The sequence below is a fragment of the Ptychodera flava genome, chromosome 22 (genome assembly GCF_041260155.1).
Source record: "Ptychodera flava strain L36383 chromosome 22, AS_Pfla_20210202, whole genome shotgun sequence".
NCBI classification, from domain to species: Eukaryota; Metazoa; Hemichordata; class Enteropneusta; family Ptychoderidae; genus Ptychodera; species Ptychodera flava.
In genome coordinates this window covers 560,628-583,027 of record NC_091949.1, presented here as the reverse complement: position 1 = coordinate 583,027, position 22,400 = coordinate 560,628, and the positions used below count along the sequence as shown (strand labels likewise).

At 37.7% G+C, this 22,400-nt stretch overlaps 1 protein-coding gene across 1 annotated transcript; it reads right to left on the bottom strand.

The window, feature by feature from the left end:
* Window positions 1-13,986: 13,986 nt before the first annotated feature.
* LOC139123309 (spore coat protein SP85-like) lies at window positions 13,987-14,337 on the bottom strand. The gene has a single exon (XM_070689464.1). The coding sequence runs from the start codon at window positions 14,335-14,337 to the stop codon at window positions 13,987-13,989; it is 351 nt and encodes a 116-aa protein (XP_070545565.1).
* Between the last annotated feature and the right edge of the window lie 8,063 nt (window positions 14,338-22,400).

Here is a 22,400-nt window from a genome sequence, read left to right as displayed (position 1 = left end):
CCTCAAAGCATGTCCATGGCCTCAATAAGCATCATGAACATGCTGAACAATGGCCAAGCCACATGCTTGAACAAGTAGAAAGAAAAGATGTTGAAAAAGTTCTAATACTAAACATTATTAGAACCAACACATTTTAGGAAAATGTAAATTCTTTCAGAAATTAAAATTAAATGGTTGATTGGCAAAGTAGTGAAAGGGAAATGTAACAAATTTAGCAAGAATAACTGGATTTTCTACGAACCATCGCAAAACTGGAAAACATTCTACAGTACCTTTTTCACATTGCCTTCATGTATCGATAAGTTTACTTTTTTGATGACACAAATTGCGCATATCAATAGCACTTTTAGATCCATCCCCTTACATGCTGAAATACTAAGTATATATCAAAATATGTGTCTACCTAGTATGAAACACAACAATTTTTGGGATATACAGGCAGAACATGTACTTGACATACACATAAGAATATATAGTATAGGTGCTACTACCACATCCTGTAGAAATTTTGGCAATAATAATGCATATCGAAAACCTATCAAAAATGGCAAAAAAAAATCAAACAAATGCTAAAATTTCCATACAACAAAAACTATGCATGAACTATGAGTCAGCTATCATTACAGTGTCCAATGAAGCCCTACGTCATCCATGGACTTCACATGCAACAACTCGCGTACTCGCTCAATCGCACGACCAGCTGATTCGATTACATCATAATATTAGGCGCGTGAAGTTTAGCGCACGCGAGAAACTAAGTGAAACATAGTCCCATAGAAAATTTAGTGATTCTGAAAATTTTTTTCACATTCCAAATATTTTGTTTTAACATAATGGGCATGGGCATATGATAAATATGTTATCGCTCGATATCACCGCTTCCTTGATCGTATTGCAACTGGTGCCAGGTCGCCGGCCAAAGAACACTCATTTTCGACTCGTGTTCTTCCGCCGGCGACCTGGCATTTGTTGCAATACGATCAAGGTAGCGGTGATATCGGGTGATAACCTTATATTGGCAGTTATTGGTCACATGACATGGCCATTGTTACAAGATATGAACAAATTTCGTCTTTATTAACCTCAAAGCTTAATGTTGGTGAAATTTTATGCCAGTCTGACCAGAACTTGTTCAGAATCACTTCATAGCTAATTTTACATGTGAATAGTCCCAGAACCATGCATTAACCTGAGAGAATATCTTTTGGTTATATTTGGTAAAAAATACATCACAAAAATATGGATGCAGTTTCCTAGGGATGGCTTAGTTTATATGTGTTTAAAATTGTGGTGAAATCTGCAGTTTTGAATTTTTAGGAATGTGTTGCTGTATATGGTTCAGGTAAGACATGACAGGACCAGTACATTTGGGGTTTCACACTTTCAACCATTTTCACATATTTTTCAGCCTGTGTTTAAATGTGTTATCAACTTATGGAAATGACAGAGTCATTGACGCTGTAAATAAGTCGTTTTGTCATTATGGGTCACAAATATTTTTCTTAAACAGGTGGACATACAGCTTTGATAGTTGGCATACAGGTCTCTAGCATTGTGATGGAATCTGCAATTTTGTATTTTCGAGGCTGTTTTTGTCATTTTTTGGTCAAACATCTTCAAAACTGCTGGTCCGATAGCTTCAATATTTGTAATACAGGTTCCTAGGGGTGTCCTGATCTGTTGAAATTATGACGGAACCTGCAACCTGAGCAATTTTAGCAATTGTTGGTCAAAGAATCTTCTTCAAAGTTGTTTGCCTGATAGCTCTGAATTTGGCATAGAGGCCTGCTGCCTCTCTGTCTTTGTTGTTGTGTCTGTCCACAGGATTTATAATCTTGCTGCATTCTGCCATTGGATGGCACTTTTTAGACCACCTCGGGCTTCGCACCTAAATAAAGTGCGACCTCGGTCCTTACGTGCTGAAGGCAGGACATGAGGGCAAAAACCACAACTTTCCACTGAACTAATGCTTACGTTTTGGGTTGGGCAAACATGCAATCATATTCAATGACTTATGAATTTTAGACGTATGCATAAAAATACGACCAGAACAAACAACATGTGAGTGTGATGAGTGTTTAGACAGTGGTGTCAATCACGCATCCTGGCTGTTCATTGGTGATTATTTCTATAAGAGTCTCTTGAAGTTCAATATGCATGAAATCAAACGCTCGTTATTCTGTGTTTACACTGGATGTCAATGGCATTCTGCCATTGGATGGCACTTTTTATCGCAGAATGTGGACATTACTTTTTACAAGACCTCGACGTGCGTAGAACCTTTCCTGCCCGTTCGGCTTTGTTCGGCAATCTTTGTATGCCCAGTCAAAGGTCTTGCTCAAGACTACAGGATTTATTGCTCTCCCTTTCTTAAAATTTGTTATTGGCATAGTGCTGTTTATGCATAATTCATTATTCCATCTCTGTACTTGTCCTCAAACAGTTCCCTTACATGTTATGTTAAGGTGGCTCTGCATGTTACCTGCACATTTTTTTTTCAAAGCAAAATTTCTCATCAAAGACAACATGGAAACCTTCTCATACTAAACATTTTCAGAAAGCTAATTATGTAAATTTTAGTATGGAAGCAATAGTTTATTTGAAACATGAAGGGACTCAATTTTTGGGGTAAAAAACCTCAATTTTGGTATTATCTAATAAAAATTTATTTAAGTCAAAAACTTGAAGCCTCTTTGTGAAATTTAATATCTCATTTGAAATTAGAATTTATGTAAAAAAATGGCTATTTTGTTTTTCATTATCTATTCTCATTTTTGAATATCAACACTCAAAAGATTGACATTCGAAAATATGTGATTAAATCATTATAAGCCAAATTTAAATGACTCTTATTCCCAATTTAAGTACGTTAACATGAAACGAAATAGTCATTTTGGTGTACAATATGTACAGAACAAAATATCAAAATTTCAGATAAATCGATCCAGGCAGACCGGAGTTAAATTCTTTTGAAAGTTTCAAAACATGTGAAACATGAAGCCAAGAAATGGAGTGACTTGCATACATTTGCATAAATCAACACTCTTTACTCACCCACCTTACATCTGCTTGACTTAAAAAAAGGTAAACCCTCCAAAAATGTGAAGCTGGGAAAAAAAGTTATTGAAATTTGAATCAATGTATGGAAAAAAATAGCATTTTGTAAAAAATGTGATGTAGCGTGCAGCGCCACCTTAAATATTACACGAGAGCTGTAATGGCTGCTACAACTGTAGGTCACTTGTTGTCTGTTGAAACAAATTCTTGTTTAACCAAACTGACTTTGAGTTAATTCATTTTAGCACATTTATATACAAAAGTCATGTAATAACAGCTTTGGCACATTTATGCACCTTCCCAGTCAAGTGGCACTGTAAAAATTTTCCATTGCAGTGAAAGTTTTAACATAACTGTGAACTTCATAAGATATGTCATATCATGAATTGTTTTCCTTTCTTGAATAGGGCATTCCACCAAAGAAGAGGGGAACGGGTTCCTGCAATGGATGTGGAAAAATGTATCACAATCGATACAAACTCAAAAACTGTGTCTCATGCGGATTCTTCCTTGGAGGAAGTTATGTAAAAAAACCCAAAAGTTACAACGCCACTAGTCGTGAAGATAACAGACAACGTATATTCTGTGAGGGTTGTCTCGACAGGCCAAGATTACAGGTGCTTTGTCACTCAAACAGGTGATTCAAAGGCATGTCTGTATGAAAAATGCTGTGCACAAAGAAACATTGCCAGGACATCAAAGACAGTACCACTCAATGAGTTCAGATGCCACCACATTCAACTTGTTGCGGAAAGCGAGAGCAGTGTTGTTGATTGCTATCACATAAAGAAGAAGAGATACCCATGTCATACCCAAGCTCTACGAGGGAAGATATACTTGAGCTTGGAAGAAGTCTAGGCCAAAACCCAGCAGTTGTAAAAATATCAGATGAGGCTTATGTTGTGTATGGCAAACCCACATCAAGTTGTACGCTGGGGTATTGTCTTGTGTCGATGTCCGCTAAAAAAACATTTTCAGTGCTCAAGCGCAGATTGCCGAAAACTGAAAACTAAACAAAACAGTCGGCTTTTAAAGGCAAGTGTTTGCACTTATTAGGTTTTGCAAGCATGCATGCCAGCAGCAACAACACCAACTTCATCATCAGCAGGAAAAAATGTACTAAGAATGCCAGAGGACCAGGAAGGGAGAGAATCGTCAGTAAATATGTTAATGGAAAGAAGTATTCCATTCTCTGAGTCATACATCAAAGACATCTTTAAAAAAAAATAGCGCACAATGACAGACTTGACCTGTGGCCAACATCATATGAACCAATTGTTAACGTCTGTGGCAACTTTGGCTGTCCGTTAGACAATCCAAGAACTAGAATTGGCAAAAGTAAGAGTGACCTATCATATTTGCTGACATTTCAGCATTGTCTGAAGCCTATCATTGTTAAGGCCCGTTATTGTAAGAATCAGAAGTGTGAGGGGCTTAATATGGCTATGCCGTTTGAAGAAGGTGAGTGTACTGGTAGATTTCATGTTTAGCAAAACATTGTCAAAGGTGAATTGTTATGCTTTATGTAAAAGATCACTCACCATGTAATTAACTGAGTACTTATGGATAGAGGATGTAACAGGCCTCTATTCGTTATTTCCGGAAAGCAGACAAAGAAAATTTCCTTAGCTCCCGCATGTTTTTTTTTCAATTCCCATTGCAACAATAGGGCAATATGTTGCACAAATTACGAATGTGGTGAATACTGGCCTATTCAATTGTACAAGCAGTCTGGAATCTGCCTGTTGTTTTGGCTCTACCTACTCATCACACCAGAAACCAGCCTAAACATCAGATCCAGGTGTGACGTTGTCAATCAATTCCGCATATAACTGATATAGTCTGCAAATATAAGAATTATATTACTATGATAATGTTTTACATTAAATTTGCTCAGTGTTTTTGAAATGGGCCATGTCAGTGGTGACTCGCATTCCCTGATTGATTTCACTCAAGTGTATACACAATGGGGTGGACCAAAAGTTCCCTCCAACTTTCCAAATTAATGTATAATTCTGACATCTCTGTCTATGATTGGACAATGATTTTGGGTCACTCAAGCTGCCCCCAAAAAAGAAATTCTAGATATGTTGTACAGCTAAGTTCCGCTCAGTTGCAATGCACTTGTTGATATTACCGTAATGTACCTTTTTGTGTGTTTTGTTTAAGGCCTCCTGAACATTGCTGATAAGATCATGGTCTCTATGGATATTTTAGTAACAGTAAGACACTGTTTTGCCAATGGAGTACCAGTTGAAACAGCTGTTAAGTCAATGATGGAGACATTCCTGGTAATTCTTGTAAATTCCTATACTGTACAATACCATATTGTGTGCTTAACCCCTTTCCCTTCTGTGGTGTACTGTGCATTTTTTGTTTGTCTGAACAACTGGCCGTGTAAATACAACTTGAATTATGTATTTTGTAATACGGATGGATGTTTTCACTGTCACTTTTTATCAGGTGCCAAGAGGCTGACGCAGAGGACCTTTTATTTTGGAAGTGTGACGACAGCAATATAAATGTTGTAAGAAATATGATGGGTGTGTGTTACAGTCTTTAATTATTTTCCATTGAAAATGGAAAAATAATGAAAGATAATTCTTACTGTGCTTTCTTTTGCAATTAGGAGTGTCAAATATCAGTGAGCGAGGAAAAGTATTTGATTGGTTTACTTTGTAATTGATATTGGGCATTTGAGAGTATGACAAACAACGATGATAACAGTGTTATATGTGGTATATGTGGTACAGTTCAACAATATCTGAATGGAGATGGAAATGAAAATGACTGCTGCAGCACACGACATGTGAGTATTATTTTCTTTAACTTGTTATGCCCCTTGATATTTAGCTTCCATACTGCCATATGTATATATGGCAATCTAAGCTATTCTTTTGTTGGAAAATTGTGTCTGTGTATATATGTACATGTCCGTCCGTCCATCTGTCCATTGACATCAACAACTTAAGAATCACGGCACCTATTATCTTAGTATTTGAAGTGCAGGCACATCATGGGTTGGAGATGTGAATTTGTTCGAAGAACTTGTTGGTTTCAAAAATATGCAGATGAGGTAAAAAAGGGCAAAATTGGTCAAAATGCTACAACTCAGAAACTGCTGGCCAATTTGAGATAATATTTGGTTGGAATGTACTTTTGGTAGACTCTATGTAAATTTGGTAATTTTGTGTTGATATATGCAATTGTCTATTTTTAGTGAATTTTTTCATTATTGTTTGTAAAAATTCCATTTTTGGCCACATTTCATAGTAATTGATGTGTAGGTACATGTACCTGGAAAAGGTTTTTATTAGGTTTGTTCATTTTGTAATTGTGGTGAAACCTCCAATTTTGTATTTTTAGGAATGTTTTTGCTATATACACTGGAAAACATTGATTGGTGCAGGTAGAATTTGTACAGAAAAATTTGAATTTCACATTTTCAACGATTTTCACATACTTGTCAGCTTGTGTTTAAATGTGTTGTCAACTGTATGGAAACCAACAGAGTTTTATTGACGCTATTTTTATCTTATTAATGTTCAAGTCAACATTTCTGAAAATAACCACAACCCCTCTACTGTAAGTAGTACCATGGGACAAGATATAGTGACGAGGGAGCTAGCTTGGCCAAATTAACTCATCTTTAGAAACATTGAGTTTCTTGTAAAAAGATTACTTTACTCTTACTTTCATTTTCAAGATATCATATGATGATGAACAAGAAAATGGTGTGGATAGTGAAGATAGCTATGTAATGGAAAATACTTAGATGTCCAAAATAAAAACGTCATCTTCTAGAACAAATTGCATACACTAGATGTACCAGTCCCTTAACCTTGAACTATAAGTCTATCGGACCAATAATCGCTCCTGCCCTGAGAGGTGAGAAGATTTACAGTTCAGAAAACAAGAAGAAGAGTGCTGTCAAGCAAATAAGACAAGACCAATCGGACATTGTTCGTGAAGGTACTTTTATCTCAATATGATTATTGTAAACGTGGATAGTAAAGTGAGGAGTACAGGAAACTGGCAGTTTACATTTACAATGCCACTGGGGCAAAATGTGGCCAGTGCATCCGTCTCTATTCCCCCTTTATGGCATTTGACATGTTTTCACAGAATGATGGTGGGGAATTTGATATGGCTGGAAAGAAAAATATCAATTTCCACTGTTAGTCTCGCACTCCCTCTCCTGGTGGAAAACATTGATTGGTGAAACAACAGCTACAGCCTTCATATCCAATTGATACATCCTTTGTCATTAGTGGAATAGAGCATGTAATTACTGTCATGCCACTTCCAAACTCACTTTGTCATTAATTATTTGACATAATTCTGGGCTACCCAATACTGCTAGATGTTTGGTTGAATGCGCAGAGACCTCATTATGCACCTATCAATGTTTTCCACCAGGGGGGAGTGCGGGGCAACATGGGAAATTGATTGCAAAACATATCCTGGCATTAGGGATAAATACGAAGTGGGGAATTTGACAATGCTGCTGTGGCAAAATGTAGACAGGTGGCCATTTTATTAATTTTTTTCTTTGTGTCCAGAGCATTAAGGTAGCTGTGAAGGCTAGGACATAGTTTCAACTGATTTCATTCAAAGTTGGTACAAGAGGACATTGACCTATGTCATACATATGCATGTTGATTTCTTTGGTAATACCATCCAATATGGCCGCCAAAAATGATTTTTTTTGTTCTTTTAGTTAGTGTACACAACTTGAATGGTATGGTTCACTGAGTATAATTCCATGATGTAAGGGTCACACAGGGGTCATGCAAATGGCAAAGGGACTATGCCATTGACACTAATTTGTTTTTAATCACAAATTCATTACTGGAACTTGGCATATGCTAACTAGAACCGGTAATATGTCAAACTACCTGACAATTGCTCACAAATAGTTTTTTGTCACAATTGCAGATAAAATTTAATTTATTATGTTTCTGTAGAATTACTAGAGCTTTATTTTTCCCCATCAACATTCACTGACATTCCACAAGGAGGGAAATGGACCACTATGCATGCTTAACTTGAAAGAGGTCACGTTACCTTTTCACCCGATATGTAAAAAATATTCCATGACAAACTAACAAAATGGCTCTTGCTACTTTTATCTGTCTAAACAGGTGATGCCAACTGTTTGTCACAAGTCATTATGAATGGGCTGTATGACCCAAACTTACTCAATACTTATGGTGAAGACTATATTCGAAAGATCTGTACTACATGCAGAATCAATGTTGCTGGGAAATCGAAGGTAAATAAACAACAATTTGTTTTCTGTCTTGAGAACACTTCTTGAACTGCACTAAATCATTTCAGTACACAGTTCCAGCCTAAAACAGATGATCAAATACTGGATTAAAGCAATAACTGTGATCCAGAAAATAGTTAAAGAGGAAACAGGGGTACTTAAAGGTATGGCAATCGATCCCAGGGCCTAGGAGTGGCACATGTAAAACAGTGTGTATCTTTGCATCGGAGGCGGAATAAATTATTGAGTGTATCTATTTACCCAGAAAATCTTAATCCTGACAGCTATGTGTGTACGCAACATAGAGCATAGAGCCAGTCGAAGTTAGGGACACACAAAAAACGAGGAGCAAACAGGTAGAGGTTTCGAACACAATCAATGTACCCGGTACTTCAACAATGTCTATAACTCCGCACCTTGAACATAGCTCGTAACAAGGAACAGTGGAAAGCACGTTGGACGTGTAGACCTATAACAGCCACTCATGTAGTTTGTGCACATTAAAGATTTTGCAGATCAACAACTTTGACGGAAAATGGACCGACGTTTCCTACCGTAATTTTTACCTCCCTCGATTCAGCACAAAATTTTCGTATGGACTATTGATGCAGGATTACAGTCGTTACGTGGTGGCAAATCCTTGTCGTATTGATGACTATACTGCGTAAACAGTCACTAAATAAACTTTGCACGCATTTACGAGCACTGAATATTTTTACCGTTTTTAATCTCAAGCCGTCCGTATACGCGTATGACGGTGGCAAAACAACACAAGGAATCTGGCGTACATTATTACTGAATTACTTTGTCCAAACAAAATTCAGTTAAAACACCCAAATGCCGAACGATCATGATACAGAACTTTGCAGGTTTCTGGACTGAACGACCCCAAACCGACCGGACCTCAGTCAACTGTGCCGGCCCGACGTCTTCTCTATCAGCGTCAACTCAACCTGTCAATCTAGACAACTTAACCCAACAAACTGGGAATATACTAAATTTACCTTTAAAAAGTTCAACTGTGTATCGTATGGAAAAGATTTTACCGGGGCCACGGGGCAAATCATAAAACCAACAAACCCCAACAGAAACAGTGGAATGATCATTAGTGTGCAAGGTCACTGTGTTATATGTCACGGTAAAAATTTCTAGCTTTGAAATGTCTAGACGGTACAAAAGACGGGGCAGAATAAGAAAAGATTACGACCAATGTGTAACTGCCGATGCCACAGCTGACTCTATAACTTTCAGGGGCGTACATTGGTATAGAGCGTAATGTTGCTAGCATGGTAGTTCTGCGTCCAGTGATAAACACAATTCCCAATATACCACGGCTGTTGAAGTTGAGCTGCTGCCTTCGATCGAAAAATTTCAACAAAAAGACATAATATCAATAATTTAGCAAGATTTTAAGAGCCAGCTGTCTTCTCGCCTAATAGCTGCGATCAAGATTATTATGATAGAAGCAATTCACTGCCGAACACCTTGCTCTTCTTCTACACAATGCGTAAAAATGAGTTATTCCTGTTGAGAAATACGACAGCAAATATCGCAATGTGAATTTCTTACTATCTTCCTCGCAATGATTTTTGCTCCCGAGTCTATTTTATCACGGCCACTGGACCATTTCTGACGATTTTTAATAACAGATAATCAGTTTACACTCATCGTGGAAACACAATGCAAAGACAATCACAAAATTTTCATCACAGGAAAGATTACCGTAATCCCCCTTTCAAAGATGTAGGAAATGTATAATGGGTTGTTACCTTGAAAAATCCCGAGCTGCAGCCTCTAAACTACAAAATGCTTTTTCTTCCGAACAACTTCCCGACAACTTTACAAGCACACTCCGGTGATCACATGAAGGTTGTAACCGTACATGTGCTGCCGCCAATGGAGAATCAAAAGACTTCAAATCAAAAGTCAAAAAATATAGAAAAAATATCGATATCCAAGCAATGTAAAAACGAGTAATTTTGATAGGCTAAATTTATTGTATATTATAAAAAATGCCCAGGCTACTCGGAACAGCGTACGATTATGATCTGAGTTGTTCGAATACTACACTCACACTGTAGGGTAAAAATGGGAACTCGGATCGTTATATACTGCTTCTGCCAAGCGAACCGCTTAGTCTAAAGACGGTAAAATTACCATACATGTAATTATTGTTGCTAATTTCTGTAAATTTTGCCGACTATTCGTTAGGAATTGTCAAATTTCTTGAGTTTGTCCGAAAACTATTTCAGGGAATGACGTAAGTTTCAAGACACGTGAGTGCGAACGCAATATCGATATCGGGATAGAAAAGTCAGTTACAGAACAGAAAAGTCTATTAATCAGCGAATTAAATGAATCCTCGGTTACTATGAAAGTAAAAAAGGTAATGTTGTGCCCTGGTTGGGAAAGAAAAGTTGATAAAGATTTCAAACAAACGTCAGATAATATTAGAGCAAGTTAGTAAAACACAAGCTCAGAACAACGTACAGAGAAGAACGCCATCACAGCGATCTTCAGACCTTTCATCGTGTTTCAGTCTGAACGGTCAACATTTGATGCTATAGTCTATGGCAAGTGTCTCTTTTTGGACAACTCCAACAGAGATGAATGGATCGCGATTTTGTTTCATCGCCCCGACCCGACAAGAAATAATGTAGCTTATGGGCACCTGTATAATCGTTGCATGAACGTATCCAATGGCCGGCCACTGCATTGGCCTTTGACCGTGCATCGCCAGCAAACTACGGTTTTGGACGTCACGAGAGCAATTTTTCGCGTTCTGTGAGCGGTTTAGTTATTTGTGTAGGCACAGATCGGAATCGAGTTGATTTCGGCTGAAAGTAGTTAGAAAAGTAGTTTTTCGTGCTCGGTCCAAAATGGGTCCGCATGTCGCCGGTTTTGTCCATGTAACCGTTGGTCGAGTATTTTGCTCAGTAGATAGTAAGAATCGTTTATTCATTGTTGACATCGTAATTGATCCGATTTACACAACAAATGTTTGATCGTTTGCACTTTGCGCGTCCCCTCGTGATTAGCAGCTGTTTGAACGCTTTCTCAATTGTTCTGTGGACGCTTCAACACAGCATCGAAGCAGTTTTGGCATCAAAAAGCAACTTAAAATGGAAAAAATGAGAGAATTTCGCCAACAAGGTGATTCCACAAGTATTCACAAAACGTAATATGTTGGGACAGTGCTTTAATTTACACCATGGTTCTTATAGGATTCAGATTTTCGGGAGCATTCGTTGACGCTGCTACCATGTGCCACTCATGTTGGATTATGAATGCTCAGGGAGATAGGGGGTATTTATAGGCTCCCAATTTCTGAAGTTATATGGATCAAGCACTGAGGCTAATCACCTAAGCAAGCACCCTATGACAGAATTTTTTGTGTAAAAAGGCTCATGTTTCATAATCAAAGAAATAGCTAGAATCATTAAATTCTTTGATTTTGTAATTGAGCAATTTCTGCCATTTTTGGTCAAAAAGTCAGTTTCTCAAAAACTATATGTCTGATAGCTTTGCAATATTATATATAAAAGTCTCTGGAGATGACCTTAGAATGTTAGATGTAAATTGTGACGAAATCAATTTAAATGTATGGCAATATTGCCTAAAGAAATGGTAAATTCACCACTTACCAAATATTGTCACATGTTGAAACAAACTTATACTTTCTCAGTATCATTCTTTAAACCACAATCGTGACACTACACTACTCAAATGAAAGGAGATCACACCATTTGACTGACCGCGATGCAACACCTGTTTCACAAAGGAATGGGGAGTATAGCTCATTTGTCTGAAAGGAATGGTCGTACACATTTCACGGTAGAAAGTGGGAAATAAATGGCGTTTTGTCGAAATTTGTTGATTCATTTAGAAACACAGTGGCTAAATAAGTTTACTTTAATGGCAAAAATGGCTATGACCATGACGCAGTCCTTAGGGATCGTGGTTTAAGTAATAGAACCACCTCCCCTCAGTGTTTCTTGGTTTGGAATTGCCTTGGGAATGCGGCCCTTGGCGATTCAAAACCAAGAAACACCTAGGTGTCGGTGGTTCTCTATTTCATATTATATTATATTATATTATATTATATTATATTATATTATTTTATATTATATTATATTATATTATATTATATTATATTATATTATATTATATTATATTATATTATATTATATTATATTATATTATATTATATTATATTATATTATATTATATTTACATAGTCAAGTTTAGATAATTTTTCTTCTAAAACGTACCAGTCTAAATAAAGCAAATGTACAACACGTCACGGTATAGTGTTCTGCATTAACCAAAGACGGTTAACTACTTACATGTAATTGGGGACCGTATTGAAAGCAGTGCCTGTGCAATCGTGAAAATTTACCTACTTTTTGTACATCCGGGATGGACCACCCCCCCCCCCCCGAGATAGCATGGAACTGCAAACGAACAAAATCAGTATCTGCCAAATTCAAACATTTTTCCAAAACGCGAAAAAAAAAAGAAAAATGGGAAAAAAGTTTAGGTAAAGTTCTTGCTTGCATGCAGTGACCCTTGACCCAAGCGCGTTCGATACACGCCACAAGTAGCGCTGCGATATCATAGCTATGCAAAGTCATGTTACTGTACATGAAACACTCATACGTATGATTTGTCCCATGGATGATTAATATTAACTGTTAAACATGCAAGAACATCAACACACAAGCACAAACAAAATACTCTGCGCGTAATCTTATTTGAACCCATGAATTCACATTTATTATGAAATATTGCCAATAATAAATACAGTGTGCTAAAATTAAAGGATTCTCGAGCTCAAATTGTGTAGTTTCCATAAATGTCTACATTTTCCGTTGATAACATCAGCCATGGCCTCATGCAGGTGTTTTTCAGACAAGCATCCCGGAAACTGTAATTATGCTTGCTCTGTCAATGCAGCTATGACTTGTTTGTCCAATTTCTGTTTATAAACAACACCAGTTTTGTATTTGACGTGCCCTCCCGAAAGGTTTGACGATGCCATCTCTCCCTTCGAAAAGACAATGTCCATGAGTTTCAAGACTAGCTTCTGCCCATTGTTGGCTTTGGAACAACACTGTTGGTATTGTTCCTTGGTAATTGTAATACCACTGTCAGGTCTCCCTAACATGATGACGTCACCCGTTACGGCCGCGTACACTGGGTTTCGTCGCCGGCGAAACAGTTGACGGGCCACTTCCTGCTGAGGTCCGCTAGCGCTTTGCTGTCCTTGGTGAGGTCCGCTCAGACGTCCTGCTGGCTGTGGTCCGCTCTGCATTCCCGACTGTGCAGGTGTTACCATGTTTGGCTGTTGCTGGGCGCGGTCATATTCTCTCCTTCTCATCCCTAACACTGTTTTCACCTCCTGGACCTCTTGATAAACTTTGAGCATTAGCTGAAAAAGTGTATCCACTTTCCTCTCCACATTACTTTGTGAGTAACAAGGAGGAGAAAAAAACGAGTCGAAATCTGGCATATCCGGAAATTACGGCTAGTCTGATTGGGGTGACACAGGTTCGTGACTGTCGCTGTGAACACTGCAGGATGGTTCAGATGATAGAGCGGCGGTTGGTTCTCGGCGTGGCTCGGCGGATGGTTCATGGCATGAATCGGTGGTTGGGTTAGCGACTGGTTGGTCTTGATCGGATTGGCGGCTGGCTCTTGGCATGGATCAGCAGTTGGGTTGGCGGCCGATTCTTGGTGTGAATCGGCGGTTGGGTTGACGGCGGCCGGTTCGCGGCATGGATCGGCGGTTGGGTCGGCTGGTTCTTGGTGTGGGTCGGCGGGTGGGTTGGCGGTGGGTTCGTGGCATGGATCGGCGGTTGGGTTGGCAACTGGTTGTTGGTGTGAATCGGCGGATGGGTTGGCGGTCGGTTCGTGGCATGGATTGGCGGATGGGTTGGCGCTTGGGTTGGAGGCCGGTTCTTTGCGTGGATAAGCGGCTGGTGATTGGTGTTCTGGTGCGTCTTCATCCTCAGAACTTGACAATCGAGGTCGTTTTGAATCTGTGTGATAAAACCAGTGATATGATTGTTATTTTAAGCTAGAATTATATACTTTTACTTTAAGAGAGAGACAATTAGGGAACATTGCTATCACTATCAGTGATGTTCTCTCAAGGTCATGCGAAAAATACGATTAAAAAGTGAGCGCTGTCCTATACTATAAATGTATAGAAAACATTTAAAAGGACAGAAAAAGAAGTAAAAAATACTATAAAACTTATGTAAACTAAAGGATGCCTAGAATATAAAGTGCATCGGAATTTCGATCCGCCAACATAAGCATTATCATTGTTATTTCGACGATTGCTTAACACTTTCATTGGGATCATGGGCACTTGCGCTGTAATCGCGAGTGCGCGTATCCAATTAAAATAAGGAAGGCCATTCTTACATACACTCTCTAGTTGTTTGGACATGTGTGTGTGAAAAGACCACAGCTGAGAGCAATAGATGTTGGTAATTTTTTGAATGTCAAGTAGAGCAGTAGAAAACTTTATAATCAGAGCATTTCCACGGAAATAAACGCATGCATGTCATCTTTCACCAAGTAAATGATCTGCCATGATGTAAATAAAAATAGGCGTGTTGACGTACACAGCCGTATGTACAAAAAATGCACGAAGTCATCATTCATCCCAGTCTAACTTACTAGACACTGGAAATCGAGTAACCTTTTCAGAACAATTTAAAATAATCGCAATCATACCAATCCATAATCCAATAATACTAGGTCAGAATTTGTAAGACAATAGTTGTAAACATAGACACAAAACAGCACAGAACAGACAGTAAATAGACGGTACACAAACAAAGTCAAATTCAGGAAAGAAAGATACATGGACCTCTGGCCAAAAGACCAAGAAGTGATGTCAGGTGTTTCGAAAATAGCAATAAATCCTGCCCCACATGTGGCACCCGCCATATATCAATCTGTAAGTCAGATAGGTAGTGGTCACCAACTAAGGCTCCATGTCACCGATGCCATCAGTGATCATTTGTCGAAGAGAGATAATTGTATTTATCTACCAGCTTGCGATTCCTGCCAAAAAAGCGTTTGAAAGTAGAGACAAGTCTTGCTCTGGTGTAACCTTGATTTAACAGTTTGTAAGAGAGATGGCCATGTCTCTCTACAAAATCACCATATGAATTGCATGCTCTTGCATATCGAATAAGCTGGGAAATGTATACCCCATAAGCAGGTGAGAGTGGAATATTACTGATGAGGTGTGGAAAATTGATTATACTAAAGTTGAAATCATCTCTCTTGTCATATAGCCTAGTAGAAATGTGACCATTAGAGTCAAATTCACGTAAACTGTCCAGATATGAAGCAGAAGAGGCCATTTCTGTAGTTTCTTTAATCTCCATAAATCATAGCGAGATATTTACTGAATTCAGAGTTATTCAATGAAATAACATCGTCTATGTATCTAAATGTAAGGTTGAAAGTTCGAGCTACAGAGACCTTTTTCTGCTTGATAAGGTTCTGGATAAATTCTGCCTCATATACGTATGAGAACAGAAATAAGTCGGCAAGTAAGGGAGCACAGTTAGAGCCTATAGGAATTCCTATACACTGTTGGAAAATGTGTCCTCCAAATTCAACAAATATGTTGTCAATGAGGAAATCAAGCATACTGATAATGTCTTTCTCGGTATAAAACACTTTAGCGTTAGTAATATTTTTAACAAAATATGTACCCGGTAGAATTATACCCTAATACTAAATATTTGTAACGGCGTGAACTGTTTTTGTAGAAAAATGCTTGGTTGATGATGTTTTTCAAGCGTTCTTTCAATTTATCATGTGGTATTGTGGTATACAATGTGGAAAAATCGAAAGTTTTAATAAATGTTATTTTTGAAACAGATCTTGATTTCAAATTTTCCAAGAGTTCCTTCGAATTTTTTAATATCCACATTTGATTTATACTACTCAGAGAAAAGACAACATCACAGTATTCTTGAAGTCCCCGTTTAACAGTACAAAGAACAGAAGTCAGTATCTTCGATAACTCTGTTGTTGAACATTTTGAAGATCCTGCGATAAACCTAGCTTTGTAAGGTGTTTTGTGGAGCTTTGGTATCCAGTATAAGCTAGGCAACTTATTATGGTCATCCTTTATATTAAAATTATCCATGAATGACTTACGATTTGCCAAAATTTCAGATTTGTTGAACATTGATTGTCTGTAAGTGGAGTTGGTGGAGGTCTTAGTTAGACCAAGTTCGTCTATAAGACATTCAAAATAATACTTCTTACAGACAAATACAATGTTATTGGCAGCTTTATCAGCAGGGACGACAAAATATTTGTCATGGATATCATTCAAACACTTAACAGCATCAGGATCTTTAAATACAGAATAGGGTCTTCTGCAAACATGTGATTTTAGTCGACCAATACGGCCACGAACTATTTTCCTCACAGATTTAACCCATTCTGACACTGTGTCTAGCTCTACATCCTCCGTTTTAGCCCATTTCCTGGCATATTCTTCAACAGAGTCCATAATGATCTTAAAATTATGGTTCCAGTTAATCCTGCGAGGTTCTCTGAACTTGGGTCCAAAAGATAATATCTTACGAAGGTGGTGATGTTCAACCAAGTTCAGATCACCAGTGATGACATGGCCAACTGGAGTATATTTGAAGGGAGATGTAGAGCAGTCACAGGATGCTGGTGTTTGAAGGAATTCATCAATTTTTAAGTGCCGCAATGCCTTATTGTAATTGAATATTTTAGTCGAGATTGTCTTGGTGTACCGATATGACAGAATAGGTACAGACTGGTTCTTAAAATATACAGGTATAGTTGATGTAACCTTTTTGTTGTGAAGTATATTGCTGATATTAATTAATGGCATCAATCCCTTTGTTAGTAAATGGAAGATGTATGAAATGACGATGATCATCAGTCATAGGTTCAGCACAAATAGGCTTGTATAGTCTTTATAGTGCAATATCAGCAATAATACTGACCAGTCTGTACGGTTGTTTGTTCGGATCTGTCAAAGACAATCCCAATGCATAATCTGCAACCTTCTCAAGTCCTTGATGGAAAGAGCAAATAATGAAGTACGAATGTGATGGAGACCTAAAAGCTACTGTAATAAAAGAAGCATTCATGAAATTTGTCATGGCAGTTGGAGGTAGATGTATTCAATTCAGGCCGATGGTAATGCCTATGACCATGACTACATCTTCTACGGACAGAAGACTGAAAGAGGCCCATCACATTCACTTCTGAACAGCCAGGACTTGAGAGATTGCCTATATCTTTGATGTTGTCATTACATCCATAGGCATTGCGGTACCTAACTGTCTAATCCAGTGGTATCCCTTACAAAAATGAGGTCCCGGCAGGAGAGCGACAGGAGAGCTGCAGGAGAGTGACAGGACTGTTCTGGGACTAAAGCTGCAGAGTTCCAGGGCAGATTTCTGGCCCGCAGAATCTGCTCCGCTAGCTGGGCAGATCACTTTATAAGACAGTTACAGCTCTCCAGTGAGAAGTATGAACTTTAAATTTTCCATGCAGCAGTTTTAAAAAGGGCAGCATGAGTATGTATATAAGCCAACGCATTTTAAGGTAGATTGCACCTTGTAGACTGATTTTCAGAAAAATTAGGATTTTCATACTTTTTTCCATTCTATGCTGTGATAAAATGTGTGTGTGTGTGTGTGGGGGGGGGGGGGTCTCTTTGAATCCAAAAACAAAATAGGGTGTTCACCGTCTTGTTTTCGTAAAATTCAATACTTTATTTTTTATCCATAGAGATAACACAGACATAGGTGAACATCTTGTATCTCAAATTTAAATTTTGCACGGTGACCCTCAATTTCATTCCCAAATATTTGATAGAATTATTTGAAGTTTCTCAACCAAACTATGAGAGAAAGTTTTAAGACTTTGATTGTCAATGTGTGATATACCGGTAATACTGTTGCTGAGATCAGATGAAGAGAACCTACGATGCCTTTACTATGTGTTGTCAGCTCACGCTGATTGCACATGAAGTGAGCGGGGGGGGGGGGGGGGTGACTTGCTGGTTATCATGACTTACGGTGAAGTGTTTTTCCTAGCACCTTATAAAGCGAGGATGTGGGATCAGAATGTCATATCAAATATTTTTGTTCTTAAAGATTTACAAAAGGTAGATGTTGTCACTTAAACATGGTCAATATTTTTGGGAAGGCAAACATTTGCAAATGTATTAAGGGAATGGAAATCAGACAAGTGATTTAATGGCCAAGCCCGGTGTCGTCGAAAACAATAAAATGCAGAGTCGAGTGCCCAATTCTCGACTGCGGGTCATTCGGGTACTTGCGGTTTTTTACGTCATTTTTGCGTCACAGCGCCGTGAATACAAATAATTGAAGTTCGGATTTTAAAGTTTCAATACATAAATGACATAACTTTTAGTTCTGCTTTTTTCCCACACAATTACTGTATCATTCGCTCTGCTGTATTGACTGATCCCTCATTCACCTCGCTCGTATGCGTTTCACCTACTGATGTCACTCCGCAGTCGAGAATAGAGTAGTATGCAATAAATGTACATTTTGGTTGGTCGTCATTGTGCCAAGCACGGTCCCTGGTGGAGGGACTGTATGCCAAGCATGTTATCAATTTGCAGTTCAAGGCTACTGGGTTAAACTTGACATGAAATGTGTGTGTTGTTTGAACTGTTACATAATTTTGCATCTGTTTTTAATCAGATTTTACTACCGAGAGATTAACAAGGAACTACCAGATAAACTTTAAGTCAGACAACAACTACAAAGAAAATTACCATGTTGCTGACAATCAGGCTACGATGGCAAAATGTTGTTTTGCAAGACCGAACTTTTCATCCACACTCTTCACTTTCAATCAACCAACATAAAAAACAAACAAATGTCATCATTTTGGGCTAATAAAATATACATTTCGTTTAATACCCACAACAAACAACAACAAACAGCGAATCAAAACAAAAAAAATCAAAAATACAATTTTAAAAACTACACTAATCGACTACTACTAAGCTTACAATCAGACTGTTTCAAAATACGTTCTGCATCTGTAACCAAAAAGAAAATATACACAAAAAATTAATATGTCTGATGTATGATAACAAGTTGAAGCAGAGTTATCAATAAATCAAAAATTAGTTGCATCTAACCGTCAAATTGCTAGGGTTATATGTAATGAATCCGATATTTTTGGAGATATTGAGATTTTCCTTCTTGCAAACACAGGAGTTGTATGATGCCATGGTTGAATGTGATGGTCCTTACCTGCCGCTGAGAAAATTTAATCAGCCTTGCCTTGACTCCAACCAGTCAACAAACAATCATGTTGTCACATAATAAATAGAAATAATAATATTGCACTGATTACAATATTGAATGAACACAACAATTTTAAAAACTTACCTTTCATGTTTTTGAATGAGGGCGGTCAACCCATTCCCCCTGAGGGTTGCCTCTGCCTGGAGGAGGTTTTCCATTACTTCTTTGTTATTTTCTGCAGTCAGGATTTGTCCCATTAACGTGGCACCCTACGAAATAGAAATGTGTTAAAGAAGATATGACACGATTAAAACTTGCAAAGGCTTCAATGCTAAGTTGATATGTATTGCCGAAAGCGTGTCTCAAACTTCCGATATTTCTGATAGAACTAGATCTCGAACAACAAAGTGAGTTTTTGCCTGCTACCTAATTTTTACAGGTACATAATTGTGACAGTGTGAAAAAGAATAAACATTTCTTTAATTAAAGAGACCCAACTGTCGATTGCCATTAACAGCCTTTTTTGCTTTTATGAATGAACATTAAAAGATTCGTCTTTGAGAAACCACAGAGGGACCGAACCAATATTTTCATCATCCTCAACAAAGGAGTTGTCACAAAATATATAATATGTGGGAAAGCCAAGAATAAGCTAATAACAAGAAAAGGCGGATCAACAATAATTTTCATCGAATTCAAGATCTCAGCCCAAGATTAAATAGGATATCTGAAAGAAATATTTGATATTTTTTTAACGTACCGGTATATGCTATGTGTATGAAGGGTATCTTACCATTATATTATCTCCAGCTATAGTTGCTGCCAATATTAAACAACTACCGGTATTTGCAATATCGTGCGGTAAATATTTTCTTCTTGTTTTCAAACAAAACAGGCTTACATCTGCAAGGTACTAAAGAGACATAAGATACAAGATTAGTTTGTAGTGTGAGTCTATTTGAAATAGAATAACTCATACAAACAGAAGTTTCATAGAGATCCAAATTAAATATTTGACCGCGGTGAGTGGCTGACACATTTAATTGGAATACGCACTCAATCAACAGTATTTGCATGAAAAATATGAATCGCTTGTATTTTTTCCAACAAATTATTGATTAGGGCATTAGATCATTGTAGAATTCTCTCATTCACGTTCCACATTTTTAACTTGACACTCTACTAGGAAGAAAAATAGTGTTTAAAGGGACATAGCTGTAACTTGTGGCAAGTTTTTCAGTATTCTGCTTCTGTATATCCGTGTCTGACCCTAATCCGTTTGTCATGCTGAAATTTCGAGTAGTCTTTTTGTCAACACAGCTTGTATGTGTGTAGTGATCATTGTCTATTGTTTACAAATGAATTCTGGTCCGGACTTGAATACAATTTTAAACAATAACAATGTAGATTATACTCCTATAGGTTGTGTTGATATGCTAAATACTTGCCATTAAATTACAGTTTAAGGATTCAATGCATATAGTGTAGGGAAACCACAAAACAAAATTTCTGAAAAAATAGCCTGAAGATACAGCTTATGCAGCTTTAACTATAACAACATCAACTTACACTCATTACTTTCTTGGTTTTTCTCTCCCACTTGGGGCATTGTTGATAAAAAAGTAAAAAGTTTATATTTTTATTGTACTTACCTCCTTCTGGAGCAAGTATTCCTTGTATTCTTGGAGATAAACTACAAAAAAGGAAAAACTAATTAATTCTCTTCTAAAACATTTGGAACCATGTTACGTACAAAGAAACAGATCAGTGAAGAATCGTCCAGTTTTGTCATTAATTTATCGCTTTAACTGGTGACTTACTGTCAACAAAGAAATTGAACAGCAAATATATGATAATCCTGTGCGACAATGTAGTCTTCATTAACTTCCATTTTAGTTGAAGTTGTACATTCAAGACATTACGATGTTATGGTATTATTTCTCATCGTTTCTGTTCAGCTGGGGAGCATTGTCCTCTTATTGGCGTTACAAAACAATGCAAAAGTTTCAAAAAACACACATTCAATTTGCCTATCGAACACTTGGAATTTAGTTTTGAAAAGCATGACACTGTGGTATAATATGACTGTTTGTGTTATCCCCGAACCATGACTTGACGTACAGCTACTAAAACATAGCCATTTCAACTTCGTAAGCTCCTTTGTTTGAAACACAAAACCAATATGTATTTGTATTTTCAAATTGGAGTATTTTAAATTTTAAAGCAAATTAAGTCAACGTCATGTCACCTGCAGTGTCGTGATTGGAAAGCTTTCGAACAACATGAACCATGTACCCTCGAGAAAAACCTTGAGGGTCTGTGCTCCAACAAACGTAAACTTCACAGAATCTTACCTACCACTTGTAACGTACTGGTCCATTCTGAGTATTAGATGTGCTTTGACGATCTTCAGTGCTTCAACGCAGTTCGAGTACTGTGTGCCATCCAGGTTGAAAATTCACCTTTTATGCACCCCTTTGGCTTAAGCAAAGCCTAATCCTACAGTAGTCCGCCTATGCAAAATACTTTTTGGCGTCTGTTGAGACTCTCGGCCAGTCGCATCATACCGGAACAACAAAAGAAAATGTAGTCTATGTGTACCTTTCCCAATATTTACACGGTGTCCTCTTGTCAGCTGTAAATTCGGACAATTTACACACTTACCCTAATCTTCATGAGAAATGTCCAGAATTTTACACATGTACCAGTAGGTATTTAATGGAAGGGGTCAACTACTTTTCACCTAGTAAAAAATA